This window comes from Pieris napi, chromosome 16, assembly GCF_905475465.1.
Source record: "Pieris napi chromosome 16, ilPieNapi1.2, whole genome shotgun sequence".
Lineage (NCBI taxonomy): Eukaryota > Metazoa > Arthropoda > Insecta > Lepidoptera > Pieridae > Pieris > Pieris napi.
In genome coordinates this window covers 12284131-12305435 of record NC_062249.1, presented here as the reverse complement: position 1 = coordinate 12305435, position 21305 = coordinate 12284131, and the positions used below count along the sequence as shown (strand labels likewise).

The 21305-nt window shown below is 32.7% G+C and overlaps 1 protein-coding gene across 1 annotated transcript in view; it reads left to right on the top strand.

Annotated features, from left to right (window-relative positions):
* LOC125057298 (G-protein coupled receptor moody-like) overlaps nucleotides 1-21305 on the top strand; it is a 39547-nt gene that overhangs the window by 13356 nt on the left and 4886 nt on the right. The window contains exon 2 of the mRNA XM_047660913.1: nucleotides 20122-20542. Within this exon, the coding sequence (XP_047516869.1) occupies nucleotides 20303-20542 (240 nt within the window). The 5' untranslated portion in view covers nucleotides 20122-20302. The remainder of the gene's footprint in view (nucleotides 1-20121; nucleotides 20543-21305) is intronic.

The window sequence follows — 21305 nt, the reverse complement described above, 5'->3', positions numbered from 1 at the left end:
TAATGATTGCTTTGAGACAATGCTACTTAATCCAACTATTCTGGTGACAGCTAGTATTAATAGTTAAGTTCTTTCACGAATTATAGCTAAGCCAAAAGAATGATGAAGAGGCCATAAATGTTAGACCAGTCCATTTCGTCTGCCTTTGGGCGATGTGGAATTTCCTCAATTTCCTTAAAGCGGTATGTTATGACCGTTGTCATTCTTCGTCAAAAGAACAAATTACGGTCTGCTCGATTATCGCTGTCCACCTAAATTGTGACATACCAATATAAGTTTAATTAGTAAGATAAAGTCAGATTAATAACATATAAATGGAGAAATGAAATAAAACGGACGTCGTCTATTTGTTTCGATTTATTTGACAAAGACTTATTTCCTATGAGCCAATTTTATTATTTCCAACTTGTCATTATTACATTCACATAATGTACGTATCTTGTTGTATGTACCTATTTGCTAGAGCATTAGATTAAACCTTAAACCTTGCTTTGCATTACGCAACAATAAAGTGTCCCATCCCAATTGTTTAAGTTTATGTTAATATAATGTTCAGTCTTAAACCTACATCCGCCTACGTCGTTTCCGGTTGATACACAACACGACAGATTGATCCTCGAATGTAGGTTCCGCAATAAAATTAGCGTAAAGGTGCTTTACGGCCTGTAAGCAATTTACCCATTTTCGGAAACAGTTTAAAGTGTCCCCATTTCACCAATGAAATGCCCTTTTAAACACGGATAAAACAAGAATCTAGGTCGGTAAAGTGTACGTCTGTGTGTCTAAATTAGAATATGAGTGAAATATAATTCATATCATGGACCATCAAGACAATTATGTGTCTCAACATCTCTAGTAGGCAGAAAGTCGACGTATCGGTTAGAATTTTAGACTAATAATCTACTGAATTACTTAATCTTAATAATACATAATCTTCATTACTACTAATAGCCAGTAATTAAGATTATGTATTATATAAACAGAGAAAACTAAATAATCTTAAATAATTTCGTTATTGAGAATCCTTAGATTGAAAGGTAAAATTCAAAACGGTATGAGAAGTTCTCTCTCTCTCTGGCATAAGGCATATAAACCTATTAAGGAAAATATTTTTGCTACATTCAGGGGGAAGCAGTTGTAGTGTAAGTGCTCCCCGAATCTTTTAGGATATCTATTTTGTTATTCACTCGGGTATTTCACAGTTGTGAATCACATAAGCTTGAGTATGTCTTAATTCTGTATAAACAGTTGAAACTTAGAGAAAAAAGAGAAATTATATATGTACATTACCTAAGCGTAATTAGAATTCCCTGGGGTTAACTTTGAAAGGCTACCTAATCGTATTAAAGTTAATTTAAATTTGAAGTAGCAGGTGGGTTTGGTCTAAAATTTTGCATATTTAAATTGCGTATTGTGAATATAAATCTACAGGCCTGTTTTATTAGACATCGTAAATAAATCCGTAAGAAATTTAACACATTAATTGGCTCGATCGCTTTCCTTCCGCCAACGCGAAGTCCTTATGATACTTATCAACCATCTCCTCCAATCATTGGTCTTGAGAAATGCTCAGTTGTTTCTTTATTAAGAACTACCTTTCAAACATTACGGGAGAATGTACTCGTATATCTTTGCAATTGCATATTACAGTAGAATTTAGATATTAGATAGCAGTTCTCAGCCCCATCCGTACCATCCTCACACGCCATGTATCGCTTTGTCATATTTAAAAGTTATAGCACACTAGCGATCTATCCTGGTTTTGCACGGGAAGTTGAACGTTTAAATAAAAGAGTAGAAAAATAATTTCTGCTTCACGTTTTAATAAAAAATATTATTCAAATTTCCGCTTACGCAAATTTTTTTGAAGCAAAACAAATTGTAGACATTCAACAACCTTCTTTGTACTCAAAGAAAGTCAATAGCTCGTGAAACTGACAAATAGGTAACGCAAATAGTGCCCAATTCAAAAACTGAGGATAAAAATTGTTTGCGAGCTGACACTTGAAAGGATTTTACCCTCGCCCGTCTCTCGCAGGTACACACACGTTTTGTAGCATTTCTTGCTCTCTTTTCTCATATTTACAATATTATTTCTTACATAATTTTAAAGTCTTTGCAGATATTTGAAATTCCAAAAACTCAATATTCATATAATTCAGTATAGGCTAATTCTAACACTAATAATACTATTTCTAACACGTCGTAAAACACTGGGACACTAGTATCTAACATTTAACATATAAATGGTAATAATTAACTTCGTTCTGGATGTATAATTTGGTTGTTTAGATTGATAATAATATATTTTTCCGTGAGAGTAATGGTACGACACCGACTAGTAAATAAATAATAGATTGTGATAACTACTAGCAGTAAATTTTATTAAATAAATTTTATTTGTATAATAGACGTAATTCAGATAGTAAATCAACTTACCATAAAGTCTTTTAAGAGTGGTCGGCGCCCTGTTTCATGCATCATTAATCACAGCTAGGCATGTCAGTCTTACATTGATAAATAACTCTAGAAAAAGCAATGTATTTATTGTTGTCCTTTAGAAAGTGAAATAAAAAGGATTACGGTTGCCTTAAGTTAGTCTTGAGCTATGACAAAATAATTCAAAACCGTGCTTTATTTACAATATTTTCCGTGCACAGTAATTGCTCCGCAATGCTATTATTTGAACATCATAGATTTGAATCCTACAGAGAGACGTATCAGTTGTCGTTAAAACCTTATTATGGAATCGGAAGTATAGACTATAGAGTATACATTGGCGTCGTTGTAAATTGTAACTTACAACTTTTAATATTCGAATCGAAAACAATATTGTTCCAAAAACGTTTAAAGTTCCTCTTAAGTTTTTCTAAACACAATTCAGAGGATTTACTAAGCATTTCTAAAGAGGAAAAGAGGCTTAGCCAATTTAGACTTCGAAGCTAAGCAGCGGTTCAAAGGTCCTACAATCAAATCAATTTCAAGTATTACTTTTAAACTTAGCTTTACTAAGTTTTGGAACTGTTTAATTCTCTAGTACCGTCCTCTTAATAGCACAATCTTCAAAGTTTTCTTGTAAGAAAAAACTGCCAACATAATTTAAAACTTTCTTATTTTATTTGCTTTTCTAAGTCCTACTTCAGTCTAGCAGTCTAGTTCGATTAAACTAGAACTAAGATTAACAAAGAGTTATGTTACAAACTCGTCAAACTGAAGACAACGCTTGAGGTGGGCCCTGCTTTGCTTAGAGTATAATGTCTTGAAAAAATGCTAAATTGGCTTAAATATAATTTAACTAACGAACACCCTGCATCAAACACAGATGAACGTTGAGACACAATATAGATACAGATGTAAGAAATATATAATATATTTTATACGTCGTAACAAATTATTCTTGAATATTTGAGTGCTACGCGATTTACTGAACCCAAGTTCCTTTAATAAAGGACACATTTTCGTTCGTTGCTGGTGTAATATTGTTTTTATGATTTATGCACGCGGCACAGTTCTTGCAAATAATTTTCCAAAATGAAGAATATATATTTCAAATATACTGAAACCGTCTCCGTAGCTCAGTGGCCAGTCAGTCGGGCCACTCAAACTAGGTGATTTCAGTATATTATACTCATTCGTATGAAAACGGTACATTTTGTATGCTTGCACATGTTTGTGTATTTCTAACAAAAACTTTGAAACGTAGGAATAGACGAGAATTGAATAGCTTAAATTGTAAAGCTCTAGTTCTAGGACTTCAAATTGAGCCTTTCAATGAAACTAAGTCCTATTAAAATAATGTATGAAAGAGGAAATACAGTAATGTAACAGTAACTTACCCGGTCGTTGTCGTCAGTTTAATTTGTGTTGGTCATCGAATATCGGGTTTCTCACATAATCTCTTCTTATAGTGACGTTAGCGTTCATTGGACATAATGCAGATTAAATAAATGCTAATGTAAAAATTGTTAACATTCACGACACGTTTCGCCCTCGGGAAGGATCTCACAATAATCAAATAATAATCAAAAGTGGATTACGTAAAAATTATGTTACAGCTGTGGGTTTTCATGTTTTTGGTAACCCTTTTGAATATGTAACTAAACAATTATTGATGATGAAAACAACAAGCCTTTTATTGTAACTTATAAAGCTCCAACTGCTTTCCATAAAACGAAATAATAGACATATTGGAGTTTTCTTGTAAAATATGAGAAGTAATAAATCTACACCTGCCTTTATGAGAACATATTGCACTGCTTTAAAGTTCAAACGTTATTAACGGCGTGATACACACCTATTCTACCTGCTCTGTTTCTCTTATTTTGAACACAGCCCACTTTCTCATTTATGTATATACATAGTACAAACGAAAATAATGTTACTGCATAGGTTATAAGCATATTAAGAACTCTATCAAGCAGCAAGGGGAAAAGGATTATGTTTTCTTTTATTTACTGTTACACTAAAACTATTATGTAAATAAATAAACTATTTCGTCAATATAAACAATTGGCAAACGAAACGATTAAATACGTCGTACCAAGAATAACAAGTTAAAGGTAAGTTACACCGTAACCAATATAATAAAAAATTTTAACGTATAATATAAGAAGTTACTAAATAAAATTGAAACACTATACGAGTGAGCACCGTAAGTTTTTTGTATAGCATTAATAAAATATATATAGCATTATTGTAAAAACATAACAAGATTTCCTTCGGAATGTTGTTTTGTTCGTCAAATATTACAAGAATCGGCCGCCAGACAAGGAGAGTGGAAAAACAATTACACTAAATTTTAATAGAACTAACAGATGATATCAAAGCGACCATGTGTGCGCCATGTGAGGCAAAAAATGTGTCTTAGTTTTTGTTCACGTGTTGACAGATGTGGCGGTGAAATGGTGTTCTAATATATATTCTTTACACTTTTTATGTTTTAATTATCTGAAGCCATTACGCTATAATATATACATAAATATATATTTTATCACTATAAGCCTAGCTACTTACATTTCAACTAACGCACCAAATCCTGTCACATCTTTGTACAGAATTGAGAAACTTTATTTTAAGTTTATTGGTCGATCGTTAATCATGCCAGAATTAGGTCCAAACTGACGAAGGATCCTTACGGGACCGGGAGTATTTGCCTAGAGCCTATAACCATGAAATAGGTACTCGGAAATGCTATCTGTTCTACTACTGACATCATTCAAAGGGAATATGAACGAAGCGGTAACTCTGCGGTCAATCAAATTATCAACGTGTCTAGTTCGTTTGGCTTAAATTACCATTTATGCCAGTTAGACAAAAACAAATATTGAAAATATTCTATTTTACATATCTGCTGAACATATAGGTAAACTTAATTCAATAGTGTAAATATTCATAAGAAAATTTGATATTTCATTGTGTGATGATTTCACCGTGTGCCCATCACACGTATAGTATCGCATCACATCATTAGTATATATGTTTGTAGAATGTTTTTATTTTATGTTTAGATATATTGCCCGTATAAAATGTTGAATTGATGTTGAAGTATAAAAACTACACTGCTAGTCTACTAATCAGAATATACAAATTTATTAAATTGATCTAAGTGTATTATGATGGCTTCTTCTAGTAGAAATGATTCTCTTTGTAATACGACGTAATCAAATACAAAGCAAGATATCTCATACAGAAATCTATCAGAAGGTTGTTATAAAGTCAGTGAACATCGGCCGAAATTGGGATAACATAATCTTTTGTTGTCGTTGGAGCTTTGCCAACAAGTTCGATTTCTATTAGCTTGAATTAGTTCAAACACCGGAATATGTCTTTTGCTTTTGTTATTTGACACTAATCAATATTAAATTAGGCCCATCTTTAACTAAGATGGAAAATATTCTTTAACAGTGTTTGCCATGCGATTAAGCGGGCAATGCTCAAACCTGCATTGGGTGGTTCGACCCAAGCTTTTTCGTTCTACGCCCGCAATGAAACAAATGCTGATGTGTTAGTTTATTCGCAATGGCAAACATCTTGAGAAATCAACGCCATGTGCTTATTAATTTTTTTTAATATGTATCATGATACATATATCCATAAACAGTGTTGCGCTACAAATATTCACAGCGTTAGATCTAGGAAAATAATAAAAAAATACTTATTGTACACAGATATTATGGTAAGATATGTATTATGTAACAGTCTTGCATAACAAGAGAAATTGACGATGTGTCCTGACATAATCGTGAAGCCGGAGAGTGTTTAAGATTTTCACAATCTCGGAGTAAATAAAATAGGTCAACATTGATCGACATCAGGATATATTTTACCTCTGGCTTGTTTTCGAGCGTGAAATATGAAAATGATGTTTTATACCTACGCAAAAAGTTACTGTTGTAATACCGAGAAAAGTCATGTTTATTCTGTGAATTTTCTCTAGCTTTTCTCGATTAATAGCAACATTCATGTATAAAACTTAAAGTTCAGGTAACTCTTCACCTTTCAATCACTATGATAGATCTAACAATGCTATGAATCACGTTCATGTTTTAACCACGCTCCTTTGTCGAAGTAAACGAGACTTCGCAATGTGTAGAAATATCATACTTTCTTTAATTTCCTTAAATCTTACATAAATCTGATTTTTACGTTAAACTAAAATAAACAATCTATTTTCGTTAACCTATATAACGATACCGGTAACGAGTAATTTAAAAACGTGTTACGAGCGGTCAATGACACTATTACTTGCTGACATTATTACGCACCTACGCGTAATTTGACCGATTTTGATTATTAGGTGCTGATACACTTTTCCCACTCTAGCCAAACACTGTTATTACAATTCTCAACTTTTACCTATCTGTAATTACATTAAACGCAGATAGAATATTATATCTTATACGATACTTTTAACAATATGGGAAATTTTATTTTCAATTACATTCTTTCAAAATAAGTTATAAATTTCTACATATTTGTAAATAGAATTTATTAAAGTCATCCTACTACAATCCAATTTTCTAAGGAATACGAATTTTTCTATTATATTAGAATATTTAAAAGAAGTTGCGAAATTATTTAAGGTTTAAATTGATTAAAATGTTTTCCTTAAAAGTATAAAATTACATATTAATTAGCCTTTGAAATGAAACAGAGCGTTTGAAATTAATTAGCACATTTAAGATATCAAGGAACATTTTATTTATTTATTTCGAATTTGTATTTATTTCCCACAAAATTACGTACACAAAAGTACTTTTTTGATTGGATATGTTATAAACTGTTCTCAGAATACACCAAACTCGAAACTTTTTAAGTAGTTACTGGTGATTACCGTTTAAAAGTTCTACATACAAATTGTTATTAAAACTAATAATTTGAGTGCCATTACAAATACAAACGCTTTTTTTTCTCTACAGAAAAACTAAGCTGTTTATTCCGGAACAACACATTTCAATTGAAGATCTTACGTTGAATATGAAATTCACGTCTGAATATCAGACTTCCTGTCACGCATCACATGAACATACAATTTATGAAAACATCAATGTTTTTGGGTCGTTGTATATCTCGTAAGTGTATCTGGATGTCTTTTTGTGATCGAACAATGAAACAATTATTCACGCTTTTCTCAATTTAATCTTCGCTAATGTATGTTGTACATATTGCTTTCATGTTACTGGAAATGATGGAGCCCTTTTTATTAATTTATTAAACTCAGATTATAATTTTTTTTTCACTGCTAGTCTGTGTCGATTTGAATCGTTGAAACATAAGTTTCTATCTGAAAAATCTGTCAACGGATTCTACCTAATGTATTTTAAACTTTTCGTCTAGATTTCTTGGTAAGCATTCTTCGGCAAGATATGCTTTTACCATTAACATAAAGTTCAGATAAATAAATAACAAAGGATAATTAACCCCACAAATGAGAATTTGTATTAAGCACGTTATAATTTCTCCTCTATGAAAGGAAATTTAATACTCTCGCATAATGGAAAACTCAAATTAGATAATCCGATATGCCTGACGTAAACAAAGAAAATGTAATAGAAATAATAGTTAATCAGGCTTTATAAGTTATTTATATTGCTACTAAATTAATTGACGTTTTTTGTTAGCTTTTGGTAACTTATATTATAATCCGTGTTCGTATGCGTTTTCTTCTTAACAAACTACGTATTAAATTACTAATTTTTTATGCGTTTGTATAATATCGAACAAGATTTCGTAAATTACGTTTGTAATACTACGTTACAAGAAGCTTCTTCCGCCTTTTTAAGTTGAACATTGCTGTGAATCAAATAGAAGCTAGGACAAGTTCCGGAGACAGCTCTAACTCAATTTCGTGATAAATGTTATCTTCTACCGGAGTATTCTGCATAGCCATCGCCTCTTCTGTAGGTTATTATGAAATTAGCGCTCCTGTTCTGCTAAGTATTTTTTGCACTTCTTAACAAAAAGATAAAACGTGCTTTAGCGTTATTATGTTGTGTTAAAAAATCTCGGTCAATCTGTAAAAGGTCGAATTTTACCCAGAAAGAATTCCCTCGACGAGGTGTACCGAAGCAATGAAAGCATACCTTAGAGAATATCCTTTGGCTTAAAATCCCGTAATCGTCACGGTTTTGTCTTCACTGCCTTCGAGCTATCTAAGATTATTGTCGATTCACTGGAAGCCTGTTATCAAAAAATCCACTTTGTTTATGGGTCTTTTGTGTTGTCCTTCAGGTTGTTAGGAACTTTCTCCAAATTGTTTTGTCTTTTCCCAAATTGATAAATATTGAGCGGCTTTGAACACTCTCCCTTCATCTAGATTCTAGTGGCACTGTTTACTGCATTAAAAATTATTTTACTGCATAAAAAATATATTTTTAAATATTATTAAATTTATTTTTTATTTTTTTAGTCCTCTCTGAGCGGCTTGATCCTATGGCATTGCGTAGAGATGTGGGGTCACTCTGCATCTTCTACCGCAGTTACCATGGAGAGTGTTCAGAGGAGTGAAAAACTCCTAGGATTACGGATTAATACCTGCAGCTGAGTTTCATCATCGGACGTCGAGGCAGAATACAAATTCACCTCGACGTCCGCCGTTCCAAAACTGAGCGTTTTCTAAGGCAGTTTTTGCCACGCACCACCACTATGTGGAACCAGCTGCCCACTGAAGTATTTCCGAACCAATTCGACTTAGGGTCCTTCAAGAAAAGAGGGTACCAATTCTTAAAAGGCCGTCAACGCACTCTGGCATTGAGAGTGTCCATGGGCGGCGGTATCACTTAACATCAGATGAGCCTTCTGCCCGTTCGCCCCCTGTTCTATAAAAAATAAAAAATATTTCATAATCAATGTAATTTTACACAAGTTAGGTGTACACATAAACCTGTGGTCAGAGGCCCCAGAAAGCCTCAGCGCAAAGTAAATCCGCGCCCCTCGGTGTTTAATCTCCCCTGGCACGTTTCATATAACCCGGATTCACTCTTGACTTCACAAAACCCTTTTAAATAATGTTGTGTTTCGTACCTTTTTTATGAATGGAGCCATGAGTAATGAAGGGGAATTTGTTATCGTAAAAATATTTTTTCAGCATTTTCTTATTTTGAAACAGTCATTATATCACCATCGAGATATTTCTTTTCTATTATGCTGCTCTTACACAGTCGTAAGTTTAATCATCGGCATCGGTGAGGCGTTAAACTTCAAATTGGACAATTGTTGATCGTATTTAATTGATAACTATATATACATAAAATATACCTAATAACGATTGAAGCCAACATTTCTGAAAAATTTCCACCATACTTATCTCAAAATACCACAGATGTCAAATTTACATAAACATTACCAAAATGAGTACAGCACCCGAATTGAGATTAAGGTCTGGATGAATCTGCATTTACATACTCTTCTACAATTTGCACGATTTTAATATTTCAACACAACCTCTAGAATATATTGATTTCACATAATTTTTAAAGATTTTTATATGACCTGCTGAATCTTTTCATATATGTAGGATATTCTTATCAATCTGTTATTATAAAAAACTAATAATTTTTCCATATTCTTCCAGTTAAAATTCATTATTGTTTTATGTTCGGTCGCTTGTTCACAGAAATTATCAATTGTTTTAGTATTATATACAGATTTACAAAAACAAAAGACAAACACGAGGAATACTTTTTGCTCATAAATCCTGGGTATTGTGGTCTAAGATAGTCTTAATAAATAATGGTATTTCCAAGTGGACTTGTTATTACGTGAAAATCTGAAGGAAGCAGCGTCGAGGTGATTTATATCAGCACTTTGTCGTTTACAGGTCGTTTGTTAGAAAGAGGTTAATATGGAAAGTCTGAAGCTTTTTATGTTCAAAGGATTTTTCATTTCGCAACTTTCGTTCGCACAATGAATGAAGTATTGTGTTCGCATACAATAAAAATGTAAATTAGGTAGTGCTAAATAAAAAATATATGACGCAGTGAGAGGGAAATATCGCGAGGGAGGAGACTATTGACGGAAAAAGTTGACCGTGCTCTGCCATGTCAAGTCTTGATCCAGGAAGCGTAGGGAAGGAAGCGAGAGCTTTTCGCCTCGGAATAGCGTTTGGAGCTACCAGACCCTATTGCGAGGCGATTTCGATTACTTTGATGGCAGCGAGTCTCGTGCTGAATAATGTGGCCAAGTACGCCGTGTCGTTAGCGTAGAGGGCGAGCACCCGGCCAGTATGTCAGACACGATCGAACGCCATAAGGGCCGCGCCGACCGGTGCCTGTATTTATATCCACCCGAATTGTAATAAAGAAGTTTCGTGACATTTAGTAAACTCTATTTGCGATCGAGCCTAAATCGACTTCGGAGATAATGAGCAGTGTTGGCCTTGTGGCTTCAGCGTTCGACTCTTTTCCTGATGTCGTAGGTTCGATCCCCGGCTGTGCACCAATGAACTTTCTTTCTATGTGCGCATTTAACATTCGCTCGAACGTTGAAGGAAAACATCGTGAGGAAACGGGGTTGCCTTTGACTCAAAAAGTCGACGGCGTGTGTCAGGCATAGGAGGCTGATCACCTACTTGCCTATTAGATTGACAACCTAAAAAGATTGTAGCGCCACTGATTTATTTATTTTTTATCATATTATAATAATTATAGGTTTAGGAGTGATAAAACGGCTGCAGCAAGAACCTAATAAATAAGTAATTTGTGGAAAAGCTCTTTCAGTACGCATTAAGACGTCTGATTAGGTCTAGTTAGAAATATAAGACAACAAATAAAGGGCTGATCGGAGCCTTCTTTATTCTAAGCACGTTTGTCATCCGTAAATAATTCCCTAAATTCTTAACCAAAATTAAAATGATAATACAACTACAGAATTTAGTTATTTTCGTTTTTGTTTGGAATACAAATAGTTGGGTTTATAGAAATAGAATTAAGGTTTAGTATGCTCACGATCCTTATTAAAGCTAGTGGTGTAAGTAGCATTTATTTCAGTAAATTTAAAATAAGCCATTGTCTTTTCACGAAGTAAAACTATTTAAAGATCTTAAAATGCAATTTTTTTACTCAAATCTTCTTGATAATAAGAATGAAAATTTTGACCGTGCTTTTTTATCTATTGCAATTTGCATATACAAATATAACACTTTTAACATTAATAATTTATGTCTTTATTGTTTGTTGATACTATATTTCTGCAGGATCAAAAAAGTAAATTTACTAATCAATATTTAAATTTCACTGACATTAAATTTTAGTTACATAGCAGTAATAATAATAGTTACAAAAATTGTTTTATTTCTCTTTGTTAATAAATAATATAGTGTTGGGTTAAAATGAGCCTGTTTCTCAGCTTCATAATAATCGTCCTATTTGTAATGGGAATACATTCTTGTGATAATAAAACCTTTCACGTATACAAAAGCTCATTCACCGAGGCAGTAGTAGTATTAATAGAAATGGTTATTGTAAATTGTTATTAGAAATTAAAATTAAGGTTTTACAAGTATGATAGCTTAGAGTTTCATCAATTACATCAATGGGCATGAAGCAGGCAATTCTTACTTTTCAATTATTACTAACAATATAGATTTAAACAATGAAAATGTTAAGTATCGATCAAAATCGTTATAAACGGTCGTTATGTCTTCATTTCGTCTGGCAAACATCGTTAAACGACCATAACGAAGTCGTAACTCGTTACATGCAGCTTGCGATAATTGAGTCAATGCACTAATTAAGAGGAATATCATATTTTGATATTTAATTTGGCAATAATTAGAAACTTTATGTACCCTACAACAAAGCAGTAATTTAGATTCTGTCTTAACCGTTAATTTTCCTTCTTAGCTTTAGATAAGAGGTTTCTTTCGTTAACAGTTATGCTTTAGTTTGCAGACTTCATTTCAAAGGAATGTAATAGATTACTGAGGACAGTTTTTATTTTTTATTAGTGTGTAGTTTTCTTCATAAAACAATGTCCACAAGTTCGTATTTATGCCTTCGGTTAATTATGATTGTTCACTCACACAATTTGTGAGCTAATCAAATTGAATAACCCTAATAATAAATGCAGGCTGTATCTGTAATTTGTAAGGAAAGATGACGTAAGAGGGTCGCTGAACTGTGGTGAGAAAATCTAGTTTCCCCGTCGGGCGCCGAAGTGACGCGCTCGGCGGGAAATCTGATGCACTCTAACGATTAAGATGTAACGTATACGATTTAAGTGCTAAGTATCACATGTTTTATAACCAAGTTTCAGTTTTCATACAAACTATGAAGTTGGTTGTACATTCTGTATTTATCGTAGTCATTTCAGGAACCATAAGCATAACTTATAATCTTCACTAAGAATTATCTCGGTTGATGGAAATTATTGATATAATAGTAAATAGTAATATAATATTTCGAAAAATTAAATATTCCACCGACTAAATTCTATTTTTTATATAATTTATTTTCACTTTAGGATATTAATGATTAAAAATGATATCAATTAATAAATAGGTTGTACATAATACAACTAATCTCAGTAAACCAAAATCACTAAAACAATTCAAACAAGTTCGATTCAGAACATTCACTAACGCAATTAACTATTTAAACTGACTAATAATTGGATGTATTAGTTTTATGGATAGTAAATCTCTGTCGAGACTCGTTAGTCTTTGTAATTTTATTTGACACTGCTGTCACAAATTGGTTCGCTTATAGTATTTATCCCTTGTTTATTTTAGTTTGATCGGCAAAGATAATACTGATGGTTATTACTATTAATGTAAATAACAAGAAATGAACTATATTATTTTAATAGTTCAAACTTATCAAAAGTTTGCATATTTATAATCTATGGAAAATAATAAAAAATTGTGACGTCGTGTTCTGACTTCTCTACGGTGACGGTAAGATGTATATTAATATGGCATAATTGGAAATAGTTAAATTAAGGCCAATCTAAAAACTGAAAGTAGTAGGCGTGAGACAAAAGTATAAGGAGAACAATAACAGACAAGTTTAGATATTTTATTATAACTTATCGTTAACCACTATTGAAGCTTGTATATATATTGAGGAAAATCGCAACTTCGTAACAATACTTAAAGTTCATCGAATATCAATCGTCATTAGAGTAAACACGAAATTTGTCAAGTTATTCTAAGACGTTGTTTGCGAGTGTTCAAATATACAAAAGATTTTGCCTAAAATGTCCAGCCATTTCTCTTTATAATATAAGTATAATACTATAGTATACGTATATGATAATAGATTCATCAATATCAGAAGTAATCATTCTGGAGATTGTCCTTCTTCGTATCTTTGTAATTAATCACTGTTGTAATGAAGGAATCTAGCAACCAACCTCCACAAAAGTAATGGAACAATATTTTCTGAGCATTTTTATCGATACATCTGGTAGATGTTTTGAAATGTAGAATAATTTATTAAATATAAGACTTACTTTACTAAAGGTCCTTGTAGCAACGATCCGAAATTATGTTAGACTTTGCATCAAATTTTTGCTATTTTCTACCAATGGCATTAGTGGGTAAATAGCTTATTTAAAAGATACCCGTGTGAATCCAGCTTACCGATAGTAAGGGTAAATAAATGTAGCAAATAAAGGAATTATTTCTGCTAGAAATACTTTCCAGTACAAATATTGTGACATCAATCAGTGTCGCAATATCGTATTAAGACACGCAAGCACCTGCCCATTCCCCGATCAATCACAAAATTACAAGTTAATATCCACAATTGTCGCTGTTCATTATGAAGAAACTCTTTTATTTTTTAGGCTAAACAAAAACTGGTGTGTCAAAAATGTCCACATACTGTTTAATTTGAAAAGAGAAGCAATCAAGCAAGCATCTAAACCGTAATTATATTTGAAGTAATTAAAAAAAAATTGTTAAAAGTTTTTGTTAAATATTGTTTATCTTTAATTTTAAATCTTTATCGAATTACATTTCCGAAAAGTTCAGGTATTATGATCGCGGTGGATTTTTTTTTTCGGTGTTAATTTAGTAAACATTGACGATTAGACGTACATGCGAGAGTGTAAGATCCTTAAGGCCCATTTACATGATGCCATTTTCTTGTACATACCAGAGCAATAATTGAATGCAATAAATGAAGCGCAATAATTGCCGTTCAAGAATTGTATGCAACTGTTTACACTTGAAAACTTGAATGCAATTATTGTATTCAAGTATTGACAAGGAAATAATTGCACATGCCTTTTGTTTACACCAATGCAACTATTTTAAGGAGATTATTGCTTTCAAGTTTAGACTTGTCTAAACACAGGCTTGTACGTGCGTATACCATTTAATGGCGCTTTCGTGCAAGTATTGCACGTATTTGCATTGACAAATTTTTCATTCAAGTCTTAAATATTTTAGAAGAGTGTTGGAGTTTGAATATGTAAATATTAATGTAATAAAGGCAGGCAACACTTGTCACATGTAAAGAAAAAGTTTTAGTTTAGAATATAAAGAATACCTGTTTGAATTTTATATAAAAAGATAGTTTCTGTTTTTTGTTTTTAGTACTTCTATTCTAGACGCGGATAGTGTAATATCTTTGGCTCTTTATAAACATAAATTGTTGTTTTTTAAAATAGACCCTCACCACCAGAGCTCAGTATTTTTAAAAGATTAGAACCATTTAACAGAGAGGTATGAATATGAGTAAAAAGGTGTTTAAATTCGAACTGAATTAATAAAGTTCTTTGAGATTTATCGCAGTCATGAATGTTTATGGGATACCGAAAATGTAAATTATAAGAACCAATGTACGTAATGCTTTCGTTCACAGGAATTTGTAGTTGACGGTTTCGGACCGAAGAAAATAACAAACAAAATAAAAAATTTAAATTAATTTAATTTAACACGTTCGTTGCATTACGAGATCTATCAGCCCTGCGATTCTGTAACTCACTTTTCGAACTCATACAGCGGTTTTCGCATCGGCGGTCGCTCTCAAATCAGTCGTGAAGCAGTCATTTTATGATTTGGCATTCTGATAAACAATAAACTACAAGCTCCCACCTTTTCAGAATGCCAAATCATAAAATGACTGCTTCACGACTGATTTGAGAGCGACCGCTGATGCAAAAACCGCTGTGTGAGTTCGAAAAGTGAGTTACAGAATCGCAGGGCTGATCTCTTGCAGGACTTTTATATTGTGCCTTGAACATAATCGTGTTTTTTCACTCCTTGCGGGAGGATCTAACTTGTAAAGTTCTTTAAGGATGAGCAGGACAAATATACATCCCTTTTTGCTTCCTACTTAAAGCGAATTTCAAGGACATTAAAAAATAAATTAGAGATGGATTAGGTCCCTAACGCACAGTACTGTAATTGTTTTAGCTCCTTGCGTTAGGAGTTATGTCGGTACTCGTGAAATCGTACGCCTCGTAGACGCACGTTTTGGAAATAACACTCGCGTATATACCAGCGTGTTGATTATTTTTGATAAACAATGAGTGATTTTAAAAGAAAAAAGTGTAAAAAATCTATTTTATTGGTGAAAATCAACGCCGGATTATACTGCTGCATCGTCCAGTAAAATATTTGTTTTGGAAAATGTTCAAATTTGCCCCCCATTGACTAATAATGACAGTGATTCTGATTATGAAATATTTAACGATTAACCTTTTTCGTTGGAGCACACGCAGTTAAACAGCACTGACGCTTCTAAAAAACTAAACGAATTGTTACCATTTGCGCGTAATGTGCAAGCAATCAATGAGCTTACCATGTTTTAATGAAAAACACTTTGCATAATTAATAAAACTTTTAGAATCGATAACTGAGATATTATTTTATTCCCATCACTACTTACTACACATATTGAACTATCTTCGGTTGCGGTACGAGATACATCATACAATCGATATCTAATTTTTTTTTGGTATTTGTAGTTTATTCTAGTGTCGTAACTGCGTCCGAACCTAGCAAAATATAAAGCAATTAGCTATCTTTCACCCACAAAAACTTCAAAATATATGTCATTGTTTTTTTGGAAGATATAAATTATTTTCAAAAGTGTATTTTTAGGAGACTGATAAGGTCTCATACGCACCAAAGGATAGGCTTGTTACGAGATCTTTTAGGTCTCCAAAGCACCAGCTGAAAGTTCTTTAAAAATGATGGCGCAGTGAACGTGTTAACACACCCTCAATCACTGTACTCATGTTTGCAAATGAAGAAGTAATTGCGTACAAGAATTGCGTAAGAAATTATTGTACGTGCTGTTTACATCAATGATAGTTTTGAAAGGAAACTTTTCCCATTGATCAAGAATGTTACGTTTTGTTTAGACCATGCAACTCATTTATTGCGTCGACATAATTGTATGCTACAGGCAAGAAAATGGCATCATGTAAATGGGCCTTTATTCTATTACTTATCGATATTTTCTGTGTCATACTAAAAACAGTCGTCAAATATTGTCCTGTATAGGTTAAGTTGTTTGTCGACTCTTTCAAAATAACGCGCAAGCTCAGACGTAAATGATGTGAGCATCGCGTACTTTTATTATCTGTATGAACATCATAGAGGTAATAAAAATGTAATTAAAAAACGAAGGATTTGATAAATACATTTTTCATTTTGACAATTTAGAAAATCGGATTCGGCAACTTTTCTTTAACTAATTATTTATCGCTTAAATATATATATTTATGAATTATTTTTACTTTAGTGAAGTTTTAAGTCAATAAATGTAGCTACATCGCATAATAAGAACTAGAATTATAGTGAAAACTTAAAAAACTAACGGATTCACATAGAGAAATCCATTCTGAGAAAACCCTGTAATGTCCTTCGAACTGAGGACTTCGAAAGGAATGAAGAGTAATGAAATACATAATATATGGTGCACATGCCAAAAGGCAATCTCTCATTGAAGCAATTTCTATACAATATTGTGTTGCCCATTTCAAAGACACCCGAGATAGATCTGAGACTACCTCCACTAAGTTATGCATCGAAACTTAGTAGTACCGTATGATTTTAAAGGCAGTTCTATTCGCATTTCAATGTATCGCTTGATCAATTTGTCCGGTTGAATGACACTTGAATATTGCATTCGGTTCGCTACCGTGTCTAACCAATCTGCGTATGTAAATATAGACTAAGGATTGAGCTTTAAATTACGCTAAGCTACAAATCACATGGAATTGAACCAGAGATAAAATGTATATAAAGAATAAATACAAAATTAATTCTTGCGTATATATATATATACGTAACGCTGTGAATAATCAATGGATAATATTGAATTTTTTTCTATTACACACTTAAAGACAATGCATTCTTATATCTGAAAATGTAGGCGTAAAGTTAACGTATATATAATATATACAAAAGTGCATAGTTGATTCCTTTTTGGTGTATATATAAAAAAACTTACTATATTCAACTTTGAAATTATAGTAATAGATATAAATGGTCGGCCTTCAAAAAATTGAAGAAACGAGGCTTAAATAATCAACTGAGGTTCTAAGAGTTCACTAGAGCAAAATGTTACTTGAGTTGTTGTTGAACAACAATTTACCGGTATGTACGTGCCTTAATTTGTATTTGCATTGAGTAGTAGACCATTTTTTTTTTGACCTCAGTATTGAGTCTAATTATTTTTTTAGGCCTTCAAAGAATGCTACGCTATGGAAATCGGTTTAACTACCTTCCCTAGTGGGAATGTAAATCTGTGTGATGCTTTCATGGAAAGTGTTAATTTTTTTTATAGCACGGTGCTTTTTTAATACGGGGAGTTCTTAGATCATAAGTTTTGACATACTGACGTACTATGACTTACGATAATTTATTATTATTATTATAGCCTCTATTCGGACATGCCAGTATTTTTCTTTATTTTTCGTATATTGTACTTTTCTTCCACTTTTGCTTGTCCGTTTGCCAGATGGCAAAGGCCTCCTCCAACCTTCTCCATTCTGGCCTTTCTATGGCCACTCTACCCCATGTTGATCCCGCGACTTGTATAATGTCGTCGTCCCACCTTTTTTGTGGTCTACCTCTCTTTCTCTTTCCATCTCTTGGGTACCATTGATACGATAATTTAACAATTTTTAATTATATTTTGAAATTGCTAATTTGGCTTGGGTGATTGTGCGGTTTTCTGTAATTCATTTATATTGATGTACCACTTTCTTTGCAAATAATGGTACACATCGCTCACAACCTAATAAAGCACTCAATGGTAAACAATATTTCATTAACAGCCTGTGTCGACCCAAAAAAGAATCGGGTCGGACCGACACGTAAGACAATAAGATGTTTTTGCTTATTCAGGCTCTACTTAACACACCGGCCCGTCTTTTTCACCCTTAATTGGGAATGCCATTTTTATTTGCATCTACGTACTGCATAAAAAATATTTAATCTAATAGACAGGCAAATAAATAAGAGTTCTTATTTAAGGTACGCCCCAATGCAAATACGCCTTATATCTAGCCTGGCTAACTCTAAAAGAACATAAGTTACGTAAACTTGTATACATTCTTAAATTAATTTTAAATTTTTACTATAACGTGCCTTTTGATATTTTGAAAGACAATTTAAATGAAATCGAAAATTTTCTATAATTTTGGCTAAAGTTAATAGTTACAATGACTATACTTAATATTCAAGCTGTAGCATATAGCTATGCTATAGATATATTTTCATAAAACTACTTGACATAGGTGTCGTATAGGTATTATACTATTTATATTTCTTCATGAAGCTTCTTGCATTATCTTCAATTGGTTGGCTGGGTGGAGGCCCGAATCGTCAACACAACAACACAATAATCTTATTAAAACTCTTACGCCGTCTGATTTTAATAATCATTTTCATGAATTCTCATTAAAATCTTCATTTATTGAGTTTCCGAGCGCTGCCATAACGTTGGGGTAATTAAGCCCGCAAAAGATCGTTACGAAGATTGAAATCAGTCGTATGGATGACGAAACATTTTATGACCCCATGTTGGCTGAAGTTTTTAATTTACTTAGAACCATATTGTCCAGTTAACATATACATTTATATATTATATATGTTCTATATAGCTGATAAAAATGTGAAATATATCGATCAGTTTACATCGTTAGCTTTAGAGTACATAGTTAATCTTGAATAAATTACAAAAGTACGATTATTCGGCATGTTGTATCTGATGTAAGGTTATATGTTAAAGAATTTTAAATCAACAACTTGGGATATTCGTCTTCCAGATCTCAAACTCTGCCCGATTAAAATGTGTATCAGTTATCTAAAGCGGTTAAATTGAAAGCTAGGAGGAACAAATTACCAAATCAGGTGTTAATTTCTCCAGGAACTGACTAATTAGTAAGAAAGTTTAATTCATTAGAAAGTTAACTCCTCTTTAAGTTCATCTACACCTCCTTAATTACTTAGCAACCATTAAATAGGAAGAGCGGATATAGACAACTTAAATGTTGAAAACGATTTTGGTTGTTACCTTTGGAAATACGCTTTTATGAATACGAAAGAGACTTTTATATAATGGCTCTAATCGTTATATAGTATAGACAATATTTGCATGCATTATTTAAAACTACCAAATAAATCAAATTACTTGTTAACGATAATTATCTCCACAGGTCATCGAGCATGAAACAATAACGGAGCCGCCGCGATAGCACTTCCTGAGCAGCTGTTGATAGCCATTATGTCTTATCAAATACAGAAGGTCTGGCCTTATCAGTCGTGGACGAAACCCGCACGCGTCCCGACCTAAACACCACATGACAAGCGCGAGAATACGATGAGTAATCTCTTAAAATGGGTGATTTGTTTCCGAGTATACAGAGGAGTACGCTGGCCAGTGACGTAGACGGCGACAATTGGAGTGTTCCTGGCCTTGATGAGTACAGCACTGATGAAGAGTTGGCTTCCGTGGAACTATTCAAGGACTATCCGGAAGGACTGCTGCGCTTTGCATCAGTATGCTGCGTTTTATTCATGCTTGTGGGAATCCCCGGCAATTTCATCACTATCGTGGCGTTGGCGCGCTGTAAAAAAGTAAGTAAATTAGTTTACATTTAATACATATTTGCGTTTTTACAAATAATAGAAAGTATATTGTCTGTGACATCTCGTTCAGTGTTACACTCGTTACTAGGATTTGATCGAAAATTGAAAATAATAACTGCAAAACGAATAATTGTTCTTTAACAAATATTTTCCCTTCACTGTTTTCCTTTTTTCCGTACTATATTTGTGTTGTGTTTTTAATAAAAAATACAATATTTTCGTTAAATTAAAAATTAATAACCGACATTTTCATTCGAAAATTAAATAGATTTGTATAATTACAAAACTTTTGCTATCCCTAATTCAAGGGTCTTCGTTTCCCGCACCATATTTAATAGATGTAAATCTGAGCAGAAATTGAAAAACCCTTCATTTGTGAACACACATTGAATTAGATTAAAAAGTAATCTATCGAGCTCAAATACTTTATGAAACCGAACACAAATTCATTTTGTTAATTTAATTGTCTAAAACTACTCTTTGCCTTTGAGGAATTCAAATATTTTATTTTCTATACCAAAAATAAATTGTAGCAATACAAAAACTTCATATGGATATCGAAGCATTACTAGACATTTATATAATCTATCTGAAATAGTTTTTACAATAGTCATTGTTCTTTCGCTTCTTTAAAAAATATATCGTATATTGAAACGACAAAACTATGATTGTCTTTATAGTACACAATAAATGTACGGCGAATGCTATCCAGAAATTGCATGAATAAACCAGTGCATTTAAAAAGGTCGAA